This window comes from Delphinapterus leucas, chromosome 11, assembly GCF_059928025.1.
Source record: "Delphinapterus leucas isolate spDelLeu-1000000601 "Yukka" chromosome 11, BTC_Dleu_Yukka2, whole genome shotgun sequence".
Lineage (NCBI taxonomy): Eukaryota > Metazoa > Chordata > Mammalia > Artiodactyla > Monodontidae > Delphinapterus > Delphinapterus leucas.
This window is the reverse complement of record NC_143139.1, coordinates 23,050,546-23,070,478: the sequence shown is the minus strand read 5'-3', so window position 1 is coordinate 23,070,478 and position 19,933 is coordinate 23,050,546. Positions and strand designations below refer to the sequence as shown.

The window sequence follows — 19,933 nt, the reverse complement described above, 5'->3', positions numbered from 1 at the left end:
ACAAATACCATATGCTAACACATATATATGGAATCTAAGAAAAAAAATGTCATGAAGAACCTAGGGGTAAGACAGGAATAAAGACACAGACCTACTAGAGAATGGACTTGAGGATATGGGGAGGGGGAAGGGTGAGCTGTGACAAAGCGAGAGGGTGGCATTGACATATATACACTACCAAACGTAAAATAGGTAGCTAGTGGGAAGAAGCCACATAGCACAGGGAGATCAACTCAGTGCTTTGTGACCACCTAGAGGGGTGGGTTAGGGAGGGTGGGAGGGAGGGAGACGCAAGAGGGAAGAGATATGGGAACATATGTATAACTGATTCACTTTGTTATAAAGCAGAAACTAACACACCATTGTAAAGCAATTATATTCCAATAAAGATGTAAAAAAAAAAATACAAAATAAATTTTTTTAAAAAATTAAAGAGGGGCTTCCCTGGTGGCGCAGTGGTTGAGAGTCTGCCTGCCGATGCAGGGGACACAGGTTTGTGCCCCGGTCTGGGAAGATCCCACATGCCACGGAGCAGCTGGGCCCGTGAGCCATGGCCGCTGAGCCTGCGCGTCCGGAGCCTGTGCTCCGCAACGGGAGAGGCCGCAACAGTGAGAGGACCGCATACTGCAAAAAAAAAAAAAAAAATTAAAAAATGAAAGAAAATAAAAAAATAAATAAACAGCATTGCTCTAGTAAAAAAAATAAATAAAATAAAATTATACTCTTCTCTCCTTGGTTTAATCCCTTAAGAATCCATGCCCACGCATATTCTACAGAGTTTTGCTGATATAATTTTTCAATCTTACTTTACTGGTGTGTAACACTCTCCTCCCAAGTGTGAGTTTATATTTTGCCAGGTTGGGATCTAACTTTGCTTACACATCTAAAGAAAATGAGTGGTGGGTGAGGGGAACATAAGAATAAACTGTTTCTCTTTGCATATTAATCCCTTATGTGAAAGAGTTATGTGATCTAAAAAGCCAGCCTAGGCACTTCCCTGGTGGCTCAGGGGTTAAGAATCCTCCTTCCAATGCAGCAGACGCGGGTTTGATCCCTGGTCGGGGAACTAAGATCCCAAGTGCCCACACGCCACTACTACTGAGCCAACGTGCCTCAACTAGAGAGCCCGTGTGCCACAAACTACAGAGCCCACGCACTCTGGAGCCTGCACACCACAACTAGAGAGAAGCCCGTGCACTTCAACTATGAACCCACGGGGCACAACAAAGAGCCCGTGTGCCACAACTAAAACTGGACGCAGCCAAAATAAATAAATAAATTAATTAATTATATCTTAAGTTTTTTAAAATAAAAATAAATTAAAAGGCAGCCTTATCAGAAAATGGACAAGGAACTTGTTTGCGTGGTATATTTTCTATTGTCACTGTAACAAATTATCAAAAACTTAGTGGTTTAATCCAACACAAATTTATTATCTTATAGTTCTGTAGGAGGGAAGTTTGACATGGGTCTCACTGAGGTAAAATCAAGGTGTCAGCAGGGCTGCATTCTCTTCTAGTAGCCCTGGGGAAAAAATTGTTTTCTTGCTTTTTTCAGTTTCTAGAGGCCACCAACATTCTTTAGTTTGTGGTCCTCTTCCTCCATCTTCAAAGTCAGCACTGTTCCATCTCTCTTTGACCTTTCTTCCATGGTCATGTCTCCCTCTGACCACAAGCTGGGAAAGGTTCTTCACTTTTAAGGGTTCCTGTGATTTGATTGAACCCACCTGGATAATCCATAATAATCTCTTCATCTCAAGGTCCTTAATCTTAATCATATCTGCAAAATCTTTTTTGCTCTGTAAAGTAACATATTCACATGTTCCAGAGATTAGGATATGGACAACTTTGGAATTATTCTACCTATCACAACAGGCAAATGGAATTTACTTGAGGTTAAATATTCAACGTACCCTGAATTCTCCTTTCAGACCTCTGGATGCCATTCTTTCCCAAAGCACATCTTTATTATTAAATAAAAGACCTGGTAAAGTTGCTAATTCAACTGATGTTGTAATTTGGCAATGCCCAGATTAAACTCTGTTTAGTCTGTAGCAATCTCAGCTCTGTAGCTGAAATAGATAATGAATTATTTTAGCATGATCTTAGAAATTCCCTGAATTTTAGGCCTGAATTATTTTAATATAATTATAGAAATTCTCTGAAACTCCCTGAATTAAAGCCAATAATTTAGGGTCTTGAACTTCACATGTCCTTCTTGTCGCTGTTCAGGGATACTACAAGGGGCCCTCTAACCCCATGGCTGTTGAAGTTCTCATGCCCTTCATCCTGGTCTGTGGCAGTGACCTTCAATGCACACTTTATCACAGACTACTATAAACCATAACTTAGTTATTTCTCTGTTGTATTTCATGAGCTAAACTTTACCATCCCTTAAATATTGCTGGATTTTTCACTGCTTTTAGTCCAACAAGACCCAAATTCCCCTGCACTAATTTCCCTGACACTTTGTAGCCTGTCTTTGCAATGTTAGCCGGGGTGCTTCATTGTAAGCAACAGAAAGCAAGTGTGATTAAAGCCAAAAATAAAATATATTCAGAGATAAGAGGTTGCTCCCAGAATTCCTGGAGGGTCTTGAGAACAAATTCAGTAACTTAGCATGAACCAAGAAAGCCAGAATCAGCCAAAATTACCCAACAAGACCAGTCTGATAATGAAGATAGTGGTCTAGCAAGCCACCCCAGCACTGGCCACTGGATGTTGCCACTGACGTTCTTACCACTGCAATAATCCTGCCCAGAATGAATCCCTTCCTTCCTAGTTTCTTTGCTTCACTAGATCAAGATCCCAAGTCCTGAGAAGAGGCATCTGACTGGCTAAACCTAGACAACATTCCTGTATCCTGGTTCCTTGGAAGAATAGACAGCAAGGATCTGGCCTCTTTGGATCAACATGATGAAGTATTCATACTTCTTCATACTGCTAAATGGAGTTCTCATCATACTGTACTTTAATAACATAGATGTTCATCTTCTCCACTAGACTGACACTAAAGGAAAGGTACCATATCTTTAACTTGGTGTTCCCGGAAGCTACCACAGTACCTGGCACACAGTAGGCTCTCAGTAAATGAAATATTAAAAAGGTAAATTTATTCCAGGGTTTTCTTATAATCTTTTAAAAAAAGAACTGACCAGGAAAATGAGGAATCAAGGATGGAGGGTATGAATGGTAACAGAAAGAAGCAAGTCTGTTCGATGGGGGCTGAGAAGATAAGGGCATGGGATACATGTGTGTGTGTGTGTAGGTATTAGGTTGGTGTGCTATAGAGATGGACAGAGGAAGAGACAAATAAAACAAGAGAAAGTAAGAAACTGAAACGAGCAAATGAGCACTAGACTTAGCCAGCATTCAGTGTATTAACACAGCTCCAAAAGCCCAAGTGACCTGGAAAACAATTACCCCAAAACTAAAAGGAATTATTATGTAGGTAATTAATCACAGCCCATAGCACTGATATACTTAGGGGGACTATTAAATCCCAATATCCTCAGAATATTTTGCCTAAAACAATAGTTTCATCATGTAATTCCCCACTCAGAAACGTTCAATGGCTCCCCAATGTCAGAGATTAAAATCCACATTCCTTAATACAGTATTCAAGGCCCTACCTAACCAATCTTCCAAAATGAAGAGTCAACTCTCTTCTCCAGAAATGCCTTCCTTATTCCTATCTCTATCCTTGTTCCTATTTCTTAAGCTGTTTCTGTTCCCCATTCTGAAAAGACCTTCCTTGCCTCTTCACCTATACAAATCTAATTATTCTTCAAGATTCCAATTAAGACTTTCCTTCTCCTTCCCCCACTCTTCCAACCCTCTCTCATTTTAGAACTGAAGGAATAATCTCTAGTACCACCATTTTTCCCTGAATCGTATAGATCCTCAGCACTGTAGGGTAATTCAACTTTGGGGTTATGCATGTTACCGTTGCACTAAGATGAGAAAATCGAATTGCCAGACCATGACTTCTTCTTGGTATTCTCATGTGTTGACAATGTTAAAAATTAGCTTAAATACATAAGAGTATTAATACAATTTTTCTCATCTACATGAAAAAGAGAGAAAAAATTATTCACATGGGAAGATGATTTAAACCTATGTACAAAACTTCAGTAGGTATAGATCACACAATTTAGGAGATGATGGATTCTTCCAACCTGGGCTGAAATTCCATTTCTCCCTGAAGAACTTTCCTAGAAGCCTCAGCAAGCCTCTCCTCACATTACCTTTGCATCTGGACCTAAAGATGGGGTCAGTATAGAGATGAGAGAATAAATGAGCAAAATTTAGTTCCTATTTGGAAAGAGAAAGAGGGGAATGGATGCTGGGTGAGTAACTAAGAATGTCTGCAAACCCTCCCCACCCCACCACTGTGACTGATTCTTGTGAACCTTTAAGTCTGAGTTCTTATGGATTAGAATACAAATCCAAAAGACAGACATTATTTCCATTCATAAGTAGTCTATGTCTTAAAACATGTTCTTAATGTTTAATGAAATGCTTACTAATTTAAAAAAATCAGAATTTCAAATAAAACATCTATTCTTTATTTTTATTGAATTATAACGGACGTATAGTATGCTAATTTCAGGTATATGACATAGTGATTCAATATTTCTGTACATTATGAAATGACCACCACGATAAGTCTAGTTACCATCTGTCACCAACAAAGTTATTACAATATTATTGACTATATTCCCTATGCTGCACATTACACCCCCATGACACCACTTTTCATTTTTAACCAACAAACCTTGCAGTAATAAATTGTGACTCTGAGAGGCCACTGCCCAGCCCTGGAGAGCTCCTTTCTTTAATGTTAGTAATACTCCTGGACTTGATATAATGCTTTACAACTTTACATTATCAAATCTGATTCTGTAAAAATAAAATTTACTGATAAAGAAATTGATACTACACTGTTGAGAGATTTGCCTAGCATCCGGTGACTAATAACTACCACGTCCAAAGCTAGAATCCAGATCTTCTGATAGAAGGTGAGGTAGAGTGGGAGGAAATGGGGTTTGGAGGCCACCAGACCTGGGTTCAAATCCCAGTTTTGGACTTAAACTGTGTAACCTTCAGAAGTGACTTACCTCAAGAGCCTTGGTTTTCTCTGTAAAAGGAGGTAACGCAGGGGTCCTCTACCCAGTGATGGAATGAAGATGGAGAGAGTGTGTGAAAATTGCCTGGTGTTCGGGGGGCTTGGATTAAAAGACAGATTTTTTTTCCCCGACCTTGTATCTCTTTCCAAAGTCCATTTCTTTCAAAAGTGCAGCCGATCACAGAAGAACCATGTAGGGTGATGACCCAGAGAGGTCTTCAGAACGGGGAGACGCATCGCGTAGCCTGGCGGCTGTAAATGGTCAAAAAGCAAGACCATACTGGCCTCCCCTCCAACAGTAACGACATCGAAGGGAACTCTAGGTTTTGGTTTCCTGGATGGTTTACTAAGGCCGTTGAAGGACTTCAAGATGATTCTCATAAAAGCTGTTTTCCTTGTGATTAAGTTGTGTTTGCCTGTTAACTATGTGGTAAACAAACCCTCAGCTCCCGCCTCCTGGTTCTAGTGCAGCCGCGTGTTAATTGGGACCCGGAGGGTAGCGGGTTGGCAAGGCTGCCAGGGACAGGACGCCAAGGAGCCCCATTTGGTTATCAGTTCTGTTGACATGAGCTGAGCTGTATGTGGTTGTGTGGCGTGTCCAGCAGGTCTAGCAGGGGTTTTCCCGGCTATGAAAGGCCTGCTGTTTGAAACGCTTGGCCTGCAGTCAAATGAGGGCTTGAGATCAGGATTCCCACTGCCGTCAGCCCATCAGCTCCACCAGAGCCTCTCCCGCTCGGGCAGGGGGAAGGGCCGACCAAACATGTCTGGTCTCATCCTTAGGTCAGGGCTGAGGAAAGAAGGAAAGGCAGGAGTGAAGCAGGCTGCACCTGGAGCTCATCTGCTCTTCTTAGAACCCACCACCACCCCAAGCCAGACAGAAAAATATCCCTTTCCCAGCGCTGAAATCCTTTCCCTCTGTGTCACTTATCGGGAATGAACTCCAACACACTCAATCCCTGAAAAAAGGCTGCCAGGGAATCAAATGGGTGGGAGAGGCTTGCTGGGAAATTCCTCCCAGCCAGTGGATACAAGACTGCAGAAGAAATTGGGGCAGTTCCCAATGTAATTTGCTACCCCTCCCCCAGGGGCAATCACTGTCAAAGATGATTTATTTTAAACATTTTGTAATTATTGTAGCCAATGGAGTGTGTGTGTGTGTGTATCTGTGTGTGTTACAGAGACAGAGAGAGAGAGAGAGTGTGTGTGTGTGTGTGTGTGTGTGTGTACGTTTGATCATTTGCGGTTAAGTCTGTGTTCACAAGCGCCTTTGAGTTCAGTAGAGTCCAACCGCCAAACCCACACCCAAATATTTTGTAGATAACAGAAGAGCCATTGCCGGTGATGTTTGTATGTACACAGACAAGCTTTGTGGTAGTGCGGTGAGGACCCTGAAGTGGGACTAGGGCTGTGAGGACTTTGCAATAAGAGCTACAGCAAGTCATTCCACTGCATCTCGAGAAACATGTTTAGAAACCTCCATGAAAACATTCCTTCTGCTTCTTAGTAAATGAATATAATTAAGTACCTAAAGGGTACTGTTATTGAGTGAAGTGCTGCAGAACAGGGTGAGCATTTACTATTAGGTTTAGGTTTGTTCTTATACTCCGTGTTAAATACTCACAACACTGGAAGCAATTACGCCAAGATGTTAACTGTGGTTAATTCTGAGTGGTCGGAATGTGAGTGAGTGGTATTTTCTCCTTGTATTTTTCTACAGTTTAGACGTTTCTACAAACACGTAATTTTAAATGCTTACTGGATGAGTGAATGAATGAATGAGTGAGTGAATGAATGAACTCAGGTAGGTCTACTTGAAAATAGGCCCAGCTCCTGTTTTTAAACTGCTTCTGTTCCTAAAGAGATAGGATAGATAACAACATTACCAAGCATCTGTTTTATGGGCTTTTTGTGTTTGTTTGTTTGTTCGCCTTCTATTTTCTTTTCTTTTTTAGGGTATTTGAAGAATGGAAAACAAGAGGCAATGTACACATTGGGATAGCATAGAGTCAGTGGGGGGAGGTTGAAAAGTTGTGGAAAGAGATGAAAGCCAGATGATAATCATTCATTTTTAATGAAGGGTTTCCTCTGAGGAAGTCGGAAGGTTGCAGATGGACAACAGAGGCTGCTGGCTGGTTATATTCACGGGTAAAAAGGAAAACACCACATCAGACAACATTCACCAGAAGGTAAGCTCCATGAGGGCAGAGACTATTTGTCTGTGAATTCCCTGAGCCTAGAACAGTGTCTGGTACATGGAGCATGCTCAAAAAATAAAGTTTTAAATTATGAGCGAGGGGGAGGACCTTCAAGATGGCGGAGGAGTAAGACGTGGAGATCACCTTCCTCCCCACAAATACATCAGAAATACATCTACATGTGGAACAACTCCTACAGAACACCTACTGAACGCTGGCAGAAGACCTCAGAGCTCCCAAAAGGCAAGAAACTCCCCATGTACCTGGGTAGGGCAAAAGAAAAAAGAAAAAACAGACAAAAAGATAGGGACGGGGGCTTCCCTGGTGGTGCAGTGGTTGAGAGTCCACCTGCCGATGCAGGGGACAAGGGTTCGTGCCCCGGTCCGGGAAGATCCCACATGCCCCGGAGCGGCTGGGCCCATGAGCCATGGCTGCTGAGCCTGCGCATCCAGAGCCTGTGCCCTGCAACAGGAGAGGCCACAACAGTGAGAGGCCCACGTACCGCAAAAAAAAAAAAAAAAAAAAATAGGGACGGGACCTGCACCAGTGGGAGGGAGCCGTGAAGGAGGAAAAGTTTCCACAAACTAGAAGCCCCTTCACAGGCGGATATGGGGGGTGGCTGGGGGGAAGCTTCGGAGCCACGGAGGAGAGCACAGCAACAGGAGTACAGAGGGCAAAGCAGAGAGATTCCCGCACAGAGGATCAGTGCCGACTGGCACTCACCAGCCCAAGGGGCTTGTCTGCTCACCTGCCAGAATGGGTGGGACTGGGAGCTGAGACTCTGGCTTTGGAGGTCAGATCCCAGGCAGAGGACTGGGGTTGGTTGCATGAGCACAGCATGAAGGGGGCTTGTGCACCACAGCTAGCTGGGAGGGAGTCTGGGAAAAAGTCTGGACCTGTCTAAGAGGCAAGAGACCATTGCTCCGGGGTGTGTGACAAGAGGGGATTCAGAGCACTGCCTAAACTAGCTCCACAGATGGACACGAGCCACAGCTATCAGGGAAATTTCTCTGTGCAGCCTCAGGAGCAGCGGATTAAATCTCCACAATCAACTTGATGTACCCTGCATCTGTGGAATACATGAATAGACAATGAATCTTCCCAATATTGAGGCCACGGACTTTGGGAGCAACTGTAGACTTGGGGTTTGCTGTATGCGACAGATTATTTTCTGATTTTTATGTTTATCTTAGTATAGGTTTTAGCACTTGTTATCATTGGTGGATTTGTTATTGGTTTGGTTGCTCTCTTCTTTATTTTTTTCTTTTTATTACTTATTTAAATTACAATAATATTTTATTTTTTATTTTAATAACTTTATTTTATTTTTTTCTTGTTTCTTTTTTTTCTCCCTTTTCTTCTGAGCCATGTCGCTGATAGGGTTTCCGTGCTCTGGCTGGGTGTCAGGCCTGAGCCTCTGAGGTGGGAGAGCCAAGTTCAGGACATTGGACCACCAGAGACCTCTTGGCCCCATGTAAAATCAATCAGTGAGAGCTCTCCCAGAGACCTCCTTCTCAATGCTAAGACCCAGCCCCACTCAATGACCCGCAGGCTCCAGTGCTGGATACCCCATGCCAAACAACTAGAAAGACAGGAACACAACCCCAACCATTACCAGAGACACTGCCTAAAATCATAAGTTCACAGACACCCCAAAACACACCACTGGATGCAGTCCTGCCCACCAGAAAGACAAGATCCAGGCCCTCCACCAGGAAGCCTACACAACCCACTGAACCAACCTTACCCACTGGGGGCAGACATCAAAAACAACAGGAACTACGAACATGCAGCCTGAGAAAGGGAGACCCCAAACACAGTAAGCTAAGCAAAATGAGATGACAGAGAAATACTCAGCAGATGAAGGAGCAAAGTAAAAACCCACCAGACCAAACAAATGAAGAGGATATAGGCAGTCTACCTGAAAAAGAATTCAGAGTAATGATAGTAAAGATATCCAAAATCTTGGAAATAGAATGGAGAAAATATAAGAAATGTTTAGCAAGGACCTAGAAAAATGAAAGAGCAAATAAACAATGATGAACAACACAATAAATGAAATGAAAAATTCTCTAGAAGGAATCAATCGCAGAATAACTGAGGCAGAAGAACGGATACATGACCTGGAAGACAGAATGGTGGAATTCTCTGCCACAGAACAGAATAAAGAAAAAAAAAAAAAAAGAAATGAAGACAGCCTAAGAGGCCTCTAGGACAACATTAAACGCAACAATATTCACATTATATGGGTCCCAGAAAGAGAAGAGAGAGAGAAAGGACCTGAGAAAATATTTGAAGAGATTATAGTCGAAAACTTCCCTAACATGGGAAAGGAAATAGCCACCCAATTCCAGGAAGTGCAGAGAATCCCAGGAAAGATAAATCCAAGGAGAAACACACCAAGACACATAGTAATCAAACTGGCAAAAATGAAAGACAAAGAAAAATTATTAAAAGCAACAAGGGAAAAAGGACAAATAACATACAAGGGAGCTCCCATAAGGTTAACAGCTGATTTCTCAGCAGAAAATCTACAGGCCAGAAGCGAGTGGTAAGATATATTTAAAGTGATGAAAGGGAAGAAACTACAACCAAGATTACTCTACCCGGCAAGGATCTCATTCACATTTGACAGAGAAATTAAAATCTTTACAGACAAGCAAAAGCTAAGAGAATTCAGCACCACCAAACCAGCTCTACAACAAATGCTAAAGGAACTTCTCTAAGTGGGAAACACAGAGAAGAAAAGGACCTACAAAAACAAACCCATAACAATTAAGAAAACGGTAATAGGAAGATACATATCGATAATTACCTTAAATGTGAATGGATTAAATGCTCCAACCAAAAGACACAGGCTCGCTGAATGGATACAAAAACAAGACCCATATATATGCTGTCTACAAGAGACCCACTTCAGACCTAGGGACACATACAGACTGAAAGTGAGGGAATGAAAAAAGATATTCCATGCAAATGGAAATCAAAAGAAAGTTGGAGGAGCAATACTCATATCAGATAAAATAGACTTTAAATAAAGAATGTTACAAGAGACAAGGAAGGACACTACATAATGATCAAGGGATCAATCCAAGAAGAAGATATAACAATTAAAAATATATATGCACCCAACATAGGAGTACCTCAATACATAAGGCAAATGCTAACAGCTGTAAAAGAGGAAATCGACAGTGACACAATAATTAAGGGGGACTTTAACAACTCACTTACACCAATGGACAGATCATCCAAACAGAAAATTAATAAGGAAACAGAAGCTTTAAATGACACAATAGACCAGATAGATTTAATTGATATTTATAGTACATTCCATCCAAAAACAGCAGATTACACTTTCTTCTCAAGTGCACATGGAACATTCTCCAAGATAGATCACATCTTGGGTCACAAATCAAGCCTCAGTAAATTTAAGAAAATTGAAATCATATCAAGCATCTTTTCTGACCACAACGCTATGAGATTAGAAATGAATTACAGGGAAAAAAATGTAAAAAAACACAAACACATGGAGGCTAAACAATACATTACTAAATAACCAGGTCACTGAAGAAATCAAAGAGGTTATCAAATAATGCCTAAAGACAAATGACAATGAACACATGACGACCCAAATCCTATGGGATGCAACAAAAGCAGTTCTAAGAGGGAAGTTTACAATACAAGGCGATACAAGCCTACCTCAAGAAACAAGAAAAATCTCAAATAAACAATCTAACCTTACACCTAAAGGAAATAGAGAAAGAAGAACAAACAAAACCCAAAGTTAGTAGAAAGAAAGAAATCATAAAGATCAGACCAGAAATAAATGAAATAGAAACAAAGAAAATAGCAAAGATCAAAAAAATTAAAAGCAGGTTTCTTGAGAAGATAAAACTGATAAAACATTAGCCAGACTCATCAAGAAAAAGAGGGAGCGGACTCAAATCAATAAAATTAGAAATGAAAAAGGAGAAGTTAAAACAGACACCACAGAAATACAAAGCATCCTAAGAGATGACTACAAGCAACTCTATGCCAATAAAATGAACAACCTGGAAGAAACTGATAAATTTTTAGAAAACCACAACTTTCCGAGACTGAACCAGGAAGAAGTAGAAAATATAAACTGACCAATCACAAGCACTGAAATTGAAACTGTGATTAAAACTCTTCCAACAAACAAAAGCCCAGGACCAGATGCCTTCACAGGCGAATTCTATCCAACATTTAGAGAAGAGCTAACACCTATCCTTCCCAAACTCTTCCAAAATGTAGCAGAGGGAGGAACACTCCCAAACTCATTCTATGAGGCCACCATCACCCTGATACCAAAACCAGACAAAGATGTCACAAAAAAGGAAAACTACAGGCAAATATCACTGATGAACATAGATGCAAAAATCCTCAAGAAAGTACTAGTAAACAGAATCCAACAGCACATTAAAAGGATCATACATCACGGTCAAGTGGGGTTTATCCCAGGAATGCAAGGATTCTTCATTATACACAAATCAATCAATGTGATACACCATACTAACAAACTGAAGGAGAAAAACCATATGATCACCTCAATAGATGCAGGAAAAGCTTTTGACAAAATTCAACACATATTTATGATAAAAACCCTCCAGAAAGTAGGCATAGAGGGAACTTACCTCAACATAATAAAGGCATATAAGGCAAACCCACAGCCAACATAGCTCTCAATGGTGAAAAACTGAAACCATTTCCACTAAGATCAGGAATAAGACAAGGTTGCCCACTGTCACCACTATTATTCAACATAGTTTTGGAAGTTTTAGCCACAGCAATGAGAGAAGAAAAGGAAATAAAAGGAATCCAAATTGGAAAAGAAGAAGTAAAACTGTCACTGTTTGCAGATGACATGATAGTATACATAGAGAATCCTAAAGATGCTACCAGAAAACTACTAGAGCTAATCAATGAATTTGGTAAAGTAGCAGGATACAAAATTAATGCACAGAAATCTCTGGCATTCCTATACAGTAATGATGAAAAATCTGAAAGAGAAATTAAGGAAACACTGCCATTTACCATTGCAACAAAAAGAATAAAATACCTAGGAATAAACCTACCTAGGGAGACAAAAGACCTGTATTCAGAAAACTATAAGACACTGATGAAAGAAATTGAAGATGATACAAACAGATGGAGAGATATACCATGTTCTTGGATTGGAAGAATCAATGCTGTGAAAATGACTATACTACCCAAAGCAATCTACAGATTCAATGCAATCCCTATCAAACTACCAATGGCATTTTTCACAGAACTAGAACAAAATATTTCACAATTTGTATGGAAACACAAAAGATCCTGAATAGCCAAAGCAATCTTGAGAAAGAAAAACAGAGTTGGAGGAATCAGGCTCCCTGACTTCGGACTATACTACAGAGCTACAGTAATCAAGAAAGTATGGTACTGGCACAAAAACAGAAATATAGATCAATGCAACAGGATAGAAAGCCCAGAGATAAACCCATGCACATATGGTCACCTTATCTTTGATAAAGGAGGCAAGAATATACAATGGAGAAAAGACAACCTCTTCAATAAGTGGTGCTGGGAAAACTGGACAGCTACATGTAAAAGAATGAAATCAGAACACTCCCTAACACCATACACAAAAATAAACTCAAAATGGCTTAAAGACCTAAATGTAAGGCCAGGCACTATCAAACTCTTAGAGGAAAACATAGGCAGAACGCTCTATGACATAAATCACAGCAAGGTCTTTTTGACCCACCTCCTAGAGGAGTGGAAATTAAAAAAAAATAAACAAATGGGACCTAATGACACTTAAAAGCTTTTGCTCAGCAAAGGAAACCATAAACAAGATGAAAAGACAACCCTCAGAGTGGGAGAAAATATTTGCAACCGGAACAACTGACAAGAGATTAATCTCCAAAATATACAAGCAGTTCATGCAGCTCAATATGAAAAAAACAAACAACCCAATCCAAAAATGGCCAGAAGAATAGACATTTCTCCAAAGAAGATATACAAATTGCCAAGAAACACATGAAAGGATGCTCAACATCACTAACCATTAGAGGAATGCAAATCAAAACTACAATGAGGTATCACCTCTCACTGGTCAGAATGGCCATCATCAAAAAGTCTACAAACAATAAATGCTGGAGAGGGTGTGGAGAAAAGGGAACCCTCTTGCACTGTTGGTGGGAATGTAAATTGATACATCTAGTATGGAGAACAGTATGGAGCTTCCTTAAAAAACTAAAAATAGAACTACCATACGACCCAGCAATCCCACTACTGGGCATATACCCTGAGAAAACCATAATTCCAAAAGAGTCATGTACCACAATGTTCATTGCAGCTCTATGTACAATAGCCAGGACATGGAAGCAACCTAAGTGTCCATCGACAGATGAATGGATAAAGAAGATGTGGCACATATATACAATGGAATATTACTCAGCCATAAAAAGAAAGGAAATTGAGTTATTTGTAGTGAGGTGGATGGACCTAGAGTCTGTCATACAGAGTGAAGTAAGTCAGAAAGAGAAAAACAAATACCGTATGCTAACACATATATATGGAATCTAAAAAAAAAAAAAAGGTTCTGAAGAACCTAGGGACAGGACAGGAATAAAGACGCAGATGTAGAGAATGGATTTGAGGGTAAGGGGAGGGGGAAGGGTAAGCTGCGAAGAAGTGAGAGAGTGGCATGGACATATATACACTACCAAATGTAAAATAGATAGCTAGTGGGAAGCAGCCGCATAGCACAGGGAGATCAGCTCGGTGCTTTGTGACCACCTAGAGGGGTGGGATAGGGAGGGTAAGAGGGAGACGCAAGTGGGAGGGCATACGGGGATATATGTATACGTATAACTGATTCACTTTGCTATACAGAAGAAACTAACACAACATTGTAAAGCAATTATACTCCAATAAAGATGTTAAAAGAAATAAAAATTAAAAAAAAATAAATTATGAGTGAATCCATTTCCTTTGAAATCTAAAGAAAGGGGAAAATGGCTTTCGACTTGTAAGATTTAGAAAATGTGGATAGTGGGGTTTCCCTGGTGGCGCAGTGGTTGAGAGTCCGCCTGCCGATGCAGGGGACACGGGTTTGTGCCCTGGTCTGGGAAGATCCCACATGCCGCAGAGCAGCTGGGCCCGTGAGCCATGGCCGCTGAGCCTGCGCATCCGGAGCCTGTGCTCCGCAACGGGAGAGGCCACAACAGTGAGAGGCCCGTGTACCGCAAAAAAAAAAAAAAAAAGGTAATGTGGATAGAACATATTTCTAACTGTGAATATTTTGAAACAATATCAAGGGTATCAGTGTAAGCTGTGGGATTTCTAACCCCTAGAGCTTTATAAGAAAAGAGTGTGTCTAAAAACTGTTAATGAGAGTGGCGGTAAGTTGAGAAAGTTCTACATACAAGCCAAATAGACTTCTATATTCCATTCTTTGCTCTTATTTGGCTTAAAAGTGGTGCTAGGGCTTCCTGGCTATTGCCCAAAGACTGGGGCAATAGCTGACAGATTGCAAATTGCTCCTTCCCTCAGCCCATACTTTGCAAATGGCTCCAAATTAAATCTTTATCTTAATGAACTTGACAGAACTATTTCAACACTAAACAAGCTAGATAGGACCATGTTAAGGCTTTATGCTCTCTTTAGTTAGTCGAAATTGGTCAGTTATAAGTAAATGTAAAACTATTCAAGGCTAAGCTGTCAGGAATATAATTTAAAGATTTAAAAGAAAGGCACCTTGGGCCCATGGTTTCCCAGATCATGGGACACACAAAGACACCCTGTAGGCTCCCTCTTACTTAAATGCTCTTGCCTGAGCAGTTCATGTTTGGGGGGCCTTATACAATGGACGTGAGGCCTGCTGTTATATATTTAATAAGTCCCCAGGACCTCACTTTGAAGTGATGACTCACAGAGAATATTTTGTCAGGCCAACTAGCCATAAAAATATTAAGTGTGGTTTTAAGTAGTAAAGGTTTTTATTATCCTGCTCACTTCCTGTCATGAAGCATTGCATTAAGTACTTTAAAGGGATTAATGACCTGCTTGCTATGTTTCACAAGAAATTCATTCTTATAAAGATTCTAGAAGTATTGATATTAACACTAGGGTTAGTAAAAAAAAAAAATTGGAGGTGCTCAAAAAATATTCATGGAACTGAATCAGGACATGTTAAACATAAAAGGACAATACTGTTGGGGTGAAATTTCATTTCAATTTGTTTTTATCCAGAAGTTGTTAGGCTTCATCCTGTCATCATGGAGTTGTTCAAATACCTTGCTTAGCATTTCTTATAGTTCGTAGGGCAAGGTACTTTGTTCCAGCTGGTTGTAACCTACAGGGATTTTCACCCCTCTTTTGGGCCACTTAGCTGATGAGATTGACCAAACCCCCTTTCAATGTCATTGTCTTTTTAAGTCCAACAAGGAAAAAAAAAATCACTTCTTATCTTTGTTATAATTGTGAGACATCATTTTCTGAGTCCTCTCCCCAATGATCACCCTACTTCTGTGCTTTGCTGAATTCAGTCTGCTGCTTTCAGGCCACGTTACCTTTAGCCATTTCTGTCTTCTAAGGCCCCACTTTTACCTTCAGTGGAAACAACAAATGGAAGTTATTTGAGTGTCTGCCTGGTCCCTTCCTTAGAGTCAATACTTGTCTCTCTCTCCCTTGCTTGTTCAGCTTCCTTTCCAGAAAATGAGGATGAATCTATGGATGGCTTGCACTAAGATAAATGATGTTTAATAACCATGTGCTAGCAGCCAAGTCTTTTGAAAACAGCTAAACTAGCCAGTGTGTGTCACAATTTTCAGGCCCTAACTTTGGCAGCATTTCAATATCACGTGATATTTCTATTCATATTGCAACTTCTAGTTGGCTGAAACATGTTCATTTGATTGGCGAAGTTCAGAAAAAGACCTGTTACCTATATGTTCCTCATTAAATTCATATTGTATTATTACACCTCCCTGCAGAAAAGATATTTAATAGTACTTCCAGAAGAGGGCAATGTTCCTGAGGTTAACTTTGTTAATAAATTTTCCAAACGCCAAAAATTCACACTAACTGCAGATTATTTATGCAAAAGCACTCTCATACTGAAGTCTGAGAAATGATGGCTTTAGGAAAACATTGCATTTGTACAGATTCTCCTTATAAATATTACTGTAATTTTCCTTTTCTCAAGAGATCTGAAACTATTCTATCTGTTTGACATAACTCTTCTCTGGGGCCTAAAGTTTCTGGGAAACGTCTTTGGGCTATGCCAGAGTCTTGGTTTAATTATGCTGACAATTCATAAACTTGTGAGACTGGTTTGCCCCTTGAGACTGAAATATTGATGTTATTTTAGATGGGTGCTTGGCTACGAAGATTACCATTTGATCTGCAAAGACAAGAACTTAGAACATATTTGATTGTTCTTCCTTCTCTCAAATGCTTGAGTGAAGCTGACTTGTGAAGCGATGGGTCATAAATCACTCTGTTGACTGCCCTGCAAATTTGAGATGTATGGCCCTGTGTCCTCAGGGGAACCTGGAGTAAAGAACTAAACTTTCTCCCCACTGAAAACTGCATGATTATGTAAGGGACTCTTCCTAGAGAGGAACTGTTTGAATTTGAGTGAAAAAATAAATAAATAAATCACTTACTTCCTAGAAAGATTCCTGAATTCCACTCCAAAGAATTCTAGCCCAAAACATCCTATAGAAAGCATTTCAAGAGAGTCCTACTGAAGAGAATTCAGATGAATTTTTGGTGGCAAGTGTACTCTGTCTCTCCTAAGTGGACAGCCTGTACCAGCAGGCGCGTTGTAATAAAAAGTGACCTGCCAGTAGTACTGGCATATCCCAAGGAGAATTTTTGCCTGAAAGATCTCAAAAAAAGCAAAACCAGCTTCCATTAACCTCTCCAACCGTATAAAATTATCACCTGGGTGGACATCTATTTATTTATTTGCTTTGTTTTGCCTGCCAACATTCCTTCCCCTTTCTTTTGGCTAAGAATTCTTAAGAAATGGGCATCTGATCCCAGTTTGGACAATCATATTTTTTCTGCTTGGAATTTGACTCTTGAGTGAAGTGATGAAAGAACAGGAATGGAGATGTGCAATCCTCTCAAAACAACCCAGTGGAGAGACTGCCCATTAGTTCCAGCTACTTAGATGCTTAGAGCTTCCCTAGGCTCTATCCCAGCTAAGACCTGGCCACTCAGCCTGTCCTTGGATTTTGTGAGCTTAAGGTAACCAGACGTGGTCTCTTTTGTTTGCTACCAAAGAGCCCTAACCAAAACATCTCCTGAATGTAAAGGAACTCTATGAATCCCTATGGGTGAAAGACCACTGGACCATTAGACCACAGACTGCTGGCCAGAAAATAAAAGCAGAGCCTTCTAAAAAAATCCATAAAAGGCATCCAGTTTTAAGTTGGAAGAGCAAAGACAGGTCCAATCCCCTCTCAAAAGTTACCTCAAAACAAGGAAAATAGGAAACAAACTATGCCATATATTTTTGATGAAAATCAAATCATCTATAGCCCTGAGTCAAAATGGTAGAGGTAAACAGGAGAACTGTGAATCACTTAGTTGAGAGGAGAAAGGTCAAATTCAGTGCCTGAAATGGTAAGGTGGGGGGACTTGAGGGGAGATACGGCTTTGAGAAGCAAACCCTGGAAAACTCCAGAATTCAAAGTGCCTGTTAGAGATGAGGCCAAGGCACTGAAAAGAGAAGACCTGTCTGAAAGTCTGTATGAGGAACACTTGGGCCCTGGGTCCTGCTCCCACCCTACACTGTCACTCCCTCTCCAACCCCCGCGATAGGAGACAAGGGTTTTCTCTCTGGCAATGTTTCCGCTGGAGAAACTGAATCAGGCAGATTCCAGACATGAAGCACAGAGAAAGGCAAGGGTGATGTTCCACATAGTAAACAGACGATGCCTTCACATCCTTCCCTTCCCCAAAGGTGGGTGTGAGAGGAAAGGAAGGAAGAAAATACCCGACAGCTTCAACTATGCAGCCAAACATAGTAATAAGCTTGTTATGAAGCTGTTGGAAGGGGTGGGGAGGCTTCATCACATGTTCTTAGAAAACTAAACAGGTGAAGAAATGAAGTCACTGTAGTAATATTACCTCCAGGTAGAAGAAAAAGTTGTACAAAAAGAAAAATAACCAATAGCATACTACTTGGCTTAGTGGATAACTATTAACATAGTCATAACAATGAAAAGATGGAATATTGTATTTGAGCAGAAATTGAGGAAGACAATAAATATAATATATAAAATTGATAAGTCAAAAGATTGAAAGGCTAATGCCAAAAAATACATATAAAAGAGTTCAAAATTATTACTTCTGGAGATCAGGATAGAGGTAGAGATGAAACACAAGCAACTACTGTTTTGTCACAAGCCATTTAACATTATTTGGTTTTTAAACTATTGTAGATAATACTTTGATAAAAATTTCTTTCAATTCACTAGAATTAGATGGAAGAGTAATAGTGTCATAAAAACTAATGAATTTTTATGAAGTCTGCAACTGTAAATTGTTAAATTATACCAATAACTACATAAACGTGGCCGTTAGTATCAGAGACACAGCCCACATCTCTCAGTTTCCATGTCTGTAATATGGTGATAGTAAAAATTCTTTGAAAATATTGTACTAACAGGTATCTTTTTAAACTTTTTTAAAATTGTTTTTAAGTTTTTATTGAATTTGTTACAATATTGCTTGTTTTATGTTTTGGTTTTTTGGCCGCAAGGCATGTGGGATCTTTGCTCCCCAACCAGGGATCAAACCTGCACCCTCTGCGTTGGAAGGCAAAGTCTTAACCACTGGACCACCAGGGAAGTCCCTAAATTTTGAATTTAAATTGTTTGAGTAGTGGATTAGGCATGAAATACTTTAGGAGTCCAAAGCCCTTTTAAAAACTAAAATTAGCAGATTTCTGAGTAGAAACTGATGTTGATTACAATACAGGACAAAATGACAATACTGTATTTGTACTTATTTCACTTAACACTTAAAGTGTTTTAAATTTTTTAATTTAATTTATTTCATATAAAATGTCAGTGAAACTAAATATATCACACATTCCGATACAACATTTACAAACTAAAATCATCTCCAGGAAAAATTTATTTATATAAATGTAAACATTAAATACACATTGTCATCCTAAAATAAAGTACTCATAAATAATATTAATAAAAATAAGTGTTCAAGAACAAAGTCACTGACATGAAAGAGAAAATATGTAAGGAATAGAAAAAGGTTAATAAGGAATATTACTTAATATTTTTAAATGCTGTCTTCCAGAAAAAGCAGTGTGTCATTTTTAAATAACACACAAATTTTCACAAGAAATTTTCCAGCTGTTGACAAAAGCTTTTTCTGACTCTAACAGTCTGAAGACCAGTGAGGAGATAATTATGAGCCAATGTCAAATATTTCCCTCTGTTTCTTATAGCTTCAAATAATATCATCTCTTTGTGAATATTTTTAAGGAGATCTTTTTGAACTTTTTTAATTGCAAAAGCTGTCTTTTATTGATAGCAACCTATAGCTTTTGTTTCAAAGAATGCATT

General features: G+C 39.8%; 1 protein-coding gene across 1 annotated transcript in view; it reads right to left on the bottom strand.

Annotated features, from left to right (window-relative positions):
* Window positions 1-292: 292 nt before the first annotated feature.
* Window positions 293-19,933, bottom strand: part of KLHL42 (kelch like family member 42) — a 73,500-nt gene continuing 53,859 nt past the window's right edge. Inside the window, exon 3 of the mRNA XM_089920433.1 lies at window positions 293-624. Coding sequence (XP_089776559.1) covers window positions 374-624 — 251 coding nt within the window. The 3' untranslated portion in view covers window positions 293-373. The remainder of the gene's footprint in view (window positions 625-19,933) is intronic.